Source organism: Nannobrachium achirus (assembly GCF_963921795.1).
Source record: "Nannobrachium achirus genome assembly, chromosome: 22".
Taxonomy (NCBI): Eukaryota; Metazoa; Chordata; class Actinopteri; order Myctophiformes; family Myctophidae; genus Nannobrachium; species Nannobrachium achirus.
In genome coordinates, this window is record NC_137829.1 from 23,771,356 (window position 1) to 23,777,509 (window position 6,154).

The 6,154-nt window shown below is 42.0% G+C and overlaps 1 protein-coding gene across 1 annotated transcript; it reads right to left on the reverse strand.

Annotated features, from left to right (window-relative positions):
- Positions 1-263: 263 nt before the first annotated feature.
- Positions 264-4,068, reverse strand: tbr1b (T-box brain transcription factor 1b; the record flags this gene model as incomplete). Its single annotated transcript, XM_080752600.1, has 6 exons — positions 264-1,110; positions 1,880-1,941; positions 2,040-2,198; positions 2,551-2,672; positions 2,955-3,109; positions 3,362-4,068. The coding sequence occupies 6 exons, from the start codon at positions 4,066-4,068 to the stop codon at positions 264-266; spliced, it is 2,052 nt and encodes a 683-aa protein (XP_080608726.1).
- Positions 4,069-6,154: the final 2,086 nt, after the last annotated feature.

Below are 6,154 nucleotides of genomic sequence, written 5' to 3' on the forward strand. Positions count from 1 at the left end.
CTACATCAATTTACTATATGACCGACTGATAAATATTATGTACATTATATTCATAATTACAGTCACCCTCTCACTAAAAAGTATGTAATCAACAAAACACCCCCACCCAATAAAGGAGTTGGTGGTGGTCAAATAATGGAAGAATTTACATTTCGGTGGTGATTTAGTCACCTTGTTTAGTTCAGTTTGTCATTTGATGAAGATAGATAGATAGATAGATAGATAGATAGATAGATAGATAGATAGATAGATAGATGTAATATTTAGCTGTGAGGATAAAAACTGTAGTAACTTATGTCCTTGGTGCAGTTTTTCTCACACTCTCTTGGTGCTAACATTTCAGATTTTAACGGGGACACAGTTTCTGCAACCGGCGTGGCGGACGGTGAAATTCTCCTCCGCTTCGCTTGCTCAAAGATGCCAGAATCACTCGAGTCAATCGACTTGATCGAAGACGGCGTCGTCTCTATCCAGCTGGACTCGGACAAGTCTTTGGCTTTCGCCTCCTCCGAACCATTGATCGAGGACCTCTCCGTCGGTATGATGGCGTCCCCGTCCTCCACCAGGTAGTTCGTGGTGCCCGTTCTGCTCCCCACAGAATTCGTGGGCCAGCAAGAGAGCACCGAGGCCGACTTGCTGCAGTACTGGGGCGGCGTGCGCGCGGCGCCCCAGCCCGACGGGTCCGCGTAATAGCCCAGAGGTCTGTTGGAGCAGCCCGCGCTCGGCAGGGGGAGAGCCTTCACTCCGGCCGCGGCGTAGGACAGCAAGGTGGCCGCGTTGCCGGCGAAATCGGCGGCGTCGTACGCCGAGGCCGCGAAGTCCAGCCGGTTGTTGGCGGGGGTGACAAACCAGCGCTGCGGGGAGGCGACGGCGGGATCCTCGCTTTGCTGCGGGGAGAGCAGGCTGTTGCTGCTGAGTGGGACGCTGCGGTCCGTGCCAGGAGCGGCCCCCACGCCCGCGGGGTGGAAGCGGGACTTGGCATACGTGCTGACAAATTGGTCCTGCAGGAAAGAGCTAGTCATGGCATATCTCGCACCAGGCATGATCTGGGAGCGCGGAGAATCACCTGGCGACGGAGTCAGGCGGTCGATGTCGCAGCCCGTGTAGACACTGAAAAGATGGAGAGCCAAACAATTTACAAACGTTAGGAAACCCTGTTCACTGTGTGTTACTTATAATTCGCTATTTCCCAAACACTCTGTGGAAGGGGGCCCATAAAAATGTGGCTGACACATTTTTATGGGTGCCTTAATTTTTGGTTTCCTAATTTGTGTTTTAAATTATTATTTCAAAACATTTTCAAAAAAATGTTCGCCAAAAAGCTAACATTTTCAATGATTTTTCTAATTCATTAATGAATGAATGAAAAATCCAAAATTCCATAAATTAGGGGGAAAAATGTTTAAGAAGTAGGGGAAATAGCCGATCTATTACAAGTTCACAACTTTCTTTTTTGGGTCACAAGCTAAAAAGTTTGGGAACCATGCACTGTTCTAAACTAAGCGACTGAGAACAAATATGAGAATGACACTCAAATAATGTTTATTAGGCCCAATGAAAGTAGTTCCATTTAAAGTGTAATTTAATGACTTTGAGTATTTAAAAAGGTGCTATAGGCCTATCAATCTTAGGATGATTATTAGCCTATTTGATATTATATATTTTTGCATATAGGCTATAGATTTTTAAATGCATGCCCTCACTATACGAGGAACAGGGATTTATAACTTTAAAAATAAATAAATATTCCCATTTAAAAAATGTGTTTCTTCTTTTTTTTAAATCATCAATTGCGTCATTTGAATAGATCATCCAATACGGACATAATTGATAGACTATACTGAAGAGTGCACAAAAACAACGAAATCAAATTACTTACGTGTCATAGTTGTCCCGAAATCCCTTGGCAAATGGGTTATGGTCAATTTTCAACTGCGTAATCTGTGAAATTAAATAATACAAATTTTCTGTTAATATTGATGCTTCGTTTAGAAACGAACAAATTGTCTTGGAGCTCGTCTTTATAATGGTGATCTTACGTCGGTATTCTGATAAGCTGTAACAGCGATGAACTGTGTTTCTGTGAAGGTGAAAGTCTGCACTCTTCCTGGCTGGCTGGTGTCCTCTGTTCCATCCTCGCCTACTTCCACCACATGCAGCCTGGGCTGGTACTTGTGGAGAGACTGTAGAACCACCATCTGGACGCACGAAGAAGACATACATACTTAAATCATCTCAACACTCACAGAGACCATTCAGATTCTCGATAGTAATGCTGAATTCAATTAACCCAACTCAGTTAATCTAATCTCTCAATTTATTGTTATTCAGCTACAATTGATAATTAAAATCTGCCTTTTCGTTTTGGATAAGTGTAAAATAAGTCAGCACAATCACATATTTGAAGTTGAAAGCCATCACAGGGGTTTTGCGCTAGACTGCCAAAGGAAGCGGATGTATCCGCATTTTATAGGCTATACTTTTTTAGATTGCAATGCACATCAATAACAAAAACATCTCTAAAATATACGAAAAGTGTCTACACGCTACCTGGCCCGTGTTGTTAGAAGCACCCTTGTTGTTCGTCAGCTTCAGTTTCCCAAATGATATTTCTTGACGCATCCAGTGCGCGCCCGTATTTGGCGAGTCCGGGTGCATGTACACCCTATTTCCTGAGGAGGACACATAAGAAATCAAATGTGTAATTAGGCCCACATCATAATAATAATATAATAAATAGAGTAAAGATTGTTTAAAATTAAAGGCTATAGTGTCCCTGCATGGACATTTGAATACATCCCCCCTACATCAATTAAGTGGGAACTCGAAAGAAAAGAAGATTAAAAAGTGGTTAACGAATAGTCTATAACCACCGCAGAAATAAATAAAAACAAAGGCATGACAGGGTCTTAATTGATATCATTTTGACATGCGTGATGATGTAAATAATATACCTGTTACATTTGTGTCAGCCTTTCCACAGGGCACCCACTTGCCTCCTTGAAATCGCCAGTGGTTGGGATCAGCGAGGATCACATCCACGAATATATTGTAGTGAGCGGTAGGATCGAGGCCAGAAATGTTGAAACTTAAAAAGGGAAACATTCGTCTGTGGAGGAATACATGAGAGCACAAGAAAACAGATGTATATCTATCGCAACAGCATAATACATCAGCTTTTACGCGCCGTGCAAGAATCTCATATCACCCATTCCACAGGTTTTAATATAACCTATAAGAAGTATTTAGTTTTTTTCGTTTGGAAAAGGGTTGTAAATGTATATTTCCTTACATTTTTATGTAATACTTGACATTGCTGTTGACAAACAACACCAGGGAAAATAGTTGTGCATTAACTTACCGCCCTTGTTTTGTGATGATCATCTCTGTTTGGTGTCGGTGAAACTTCAGCCACAAGGCCCTGTTGCACAGATACACCTGCGCCTTCCCGGGGACCAGTCCGGCTTGCGCCGATGAGAACTGGTAGAAGGCGGCTCCTTGATAAGTGTGCCCATACTGTTGCGCGTAAGGGTAGCCCGCCGCCGGGTAGCCCTGCGGAGAGCTGTTGGTTAGAAGACTGTTGTACGCTCCATTGGTTATGACCGGGTGGTGGGCCATGTAGCGACTGGGACTCCCAATAGAAAAAGCTGGGTGCGCTGGTCCATGTTGACTCGGGTAAGGGAACATGGCACTGGGAGTGGGAGCTGCTGAGACTGACTGCGGCTGGCTGGATTGAGAAAAGATATACCTTTCTCCTCCTGCAGATCCATCAAAATTATGACGAATGTCAGAGACTCCGAGAAGAGGATCAGGAGAGAGCTTGCCCCTCTGGACGTCCCCCGGCGCGTCCTTGGAGTCGGGGAAGTGGTCTGCCTCTGACTGATTCGTCATCTCCCTGGAGTTTTTTTTCAGAGGTGAACTTCTCTCCAGGTTGTCACTGGCAGATATAATAGGCTGGCCCTGCAGCGAGAGCTGCTCAGATCCATCGGAGCTCGGGTAGCCACTGCCCACATTCATACATTTCTTGGAGAGATCACTCGCTGGCGAGATGCAATTCTCGACCTGCATAATTCAATAGCGAACCGTGCGTGATTAGCTCAACCTATATCACAAGCCTTTGCGCACGCCTGACTAATCTAAAGGCGACGAAAACGCCTTCCTATGGTTCGTTCGAGGTACTTTGTGCAAGGCAGCAAATTAACCAATTGACACCGTCCTGCAATCAGGAAGGATTTTCTCGACATCACTCTTCCTGCATTGCTAATGAATCAAGTGCTGCTATTGGTTAGCGCGCGACGGTAATTTAATTAGACACTTCTTAATTAGAGCAATCTGAAGGACTAAGCGCAAAACTGATTTATTTTCAGTATATTGAGATAAAAATTGCTTTATAGCCATTTATATCTTTGTATGACTAGCCTATCTACATACAACAACATATAAACTTATTTTTGAATATGACTGTGAAGATATATTTTCAGTCGTAGATTGTCACGGCATCGCCTGCGTTATTATTTACCTATATTGTGCTGCGTTATTTACCTATTCATGCGCTATGAGTGCCAAAGTATGTCTACCGAAGAAACGAAAATATATTATTAACACGCTAAAAATGACAGCCTGTGACAGGCAGTGAATTTGATGCTTTAAAATGTTTGTGATCTAGCGTGAAATCATAGCGTTCCTCTGAAGATGTGTTTATTGAGTCCCAGGGCTGGTAAATATTTGATCACCACGCCCTAAAGTTATGACCCTGTGCACATTGGCAAGAGAAAATGCTCTGACATATCTCAGAAATGACAAAAAGCCCAAAACTACCAACATTTGTTTGGAATATTATTTAAAAATAGTAATAATAATGTTAATCCATAGGATAATTTAGGATTCACACGTTTTAGTCTATATACTATGCATTCAAAAAGTGTCTTTCATGAAATCATTAAAGGACCATGCCAGTGTTGAACTTGTTATGAAATTATTATCCACTCCATTGTCAACATCGGCCACATTGTTTAATCCTCAATTTCCACCAAATTGCTTAATTTGTAAGATACCGTGTTTGTTTACGTTTTTGCACTTATTTAATAGAATGTAACACAATATAAAACTCTCTATCTTTAAATGCCCCTTCGAGCTAAACTATTTTTTAGAAACTATTTGTGCAGGTACACCTTTTCAACATGAATGGCAGTGCATGGAGAAAACTGCTCTAGAAGTGAAAACTATTGCCACTTATATGGTCTTTTAATAAGACTATTTGTAATCCAATTTCATATTTTTCCCATAAAAATATTATTAGGCCTACGTCTATTTTGAGTTTAGTATGTGTCATACACATTGTGGGTCTCACTGAGATATTCATAAATGAACCCAAAACATTCCATTCATGTCTCATTCATTTTATGATTCCTCCCTTTGGCAGCAATTCAATTCAGGAGCATTTACTGTCAATCTTTTGCAAATTAATTAGAATTGTGACAGGATGTCCAATATCTTCAGAATAGTTTGTAAAAACTTGCTCACATCAAGAGTTGATCGATTTGGAATTTAGCATCAAAAAGTATCAGTCCCCACACTTGACAGGACACAGCAATTCTGGGGGGTAATTCACTGCATATAAAACGAATATTTCTAAAATATCATCAGTCCATTGTATAATCTGATTGTTAGTTTTCTTTTGTTAGCTTTGGGGGGTGTTTTTTCCATAAATCCTTAAAACAAGTACATGGCGTAACTGGTATATTTCTAGGAGTCAAACCAAAGCATAGTTCCATTGTGGGGTTTGTCTCTCTAATGAAGAGCCATGCATCTGTGAGGCTAACAAGAGAGGTCGTTACAGCAGGGCTACAGGGTCCAGCAATCTATTCCTGTGAAACATGCAAGCACAGGCTTGTCTATGCCCAAGCTGGAGAGGCCACCCTCCACTCCTCATTACAGGATTATGGTTCACTTCCATCACTGATCTTTAATAAGCAAACTGGGCTTGCTTTTTCCCTGAACAAACCAATTGTTGAATCAACCGTGCACTATCCTAGTTTGTTTCCCCCTAGTGTATTTTGTTTATTAGCCTAAGTACTTTGCTCTTATTGGCCCAGCGATTAGCCATAACCAAGGAGGAGGGGACATGCCTGCATGCGGCCAGCCTGTCTCCCTT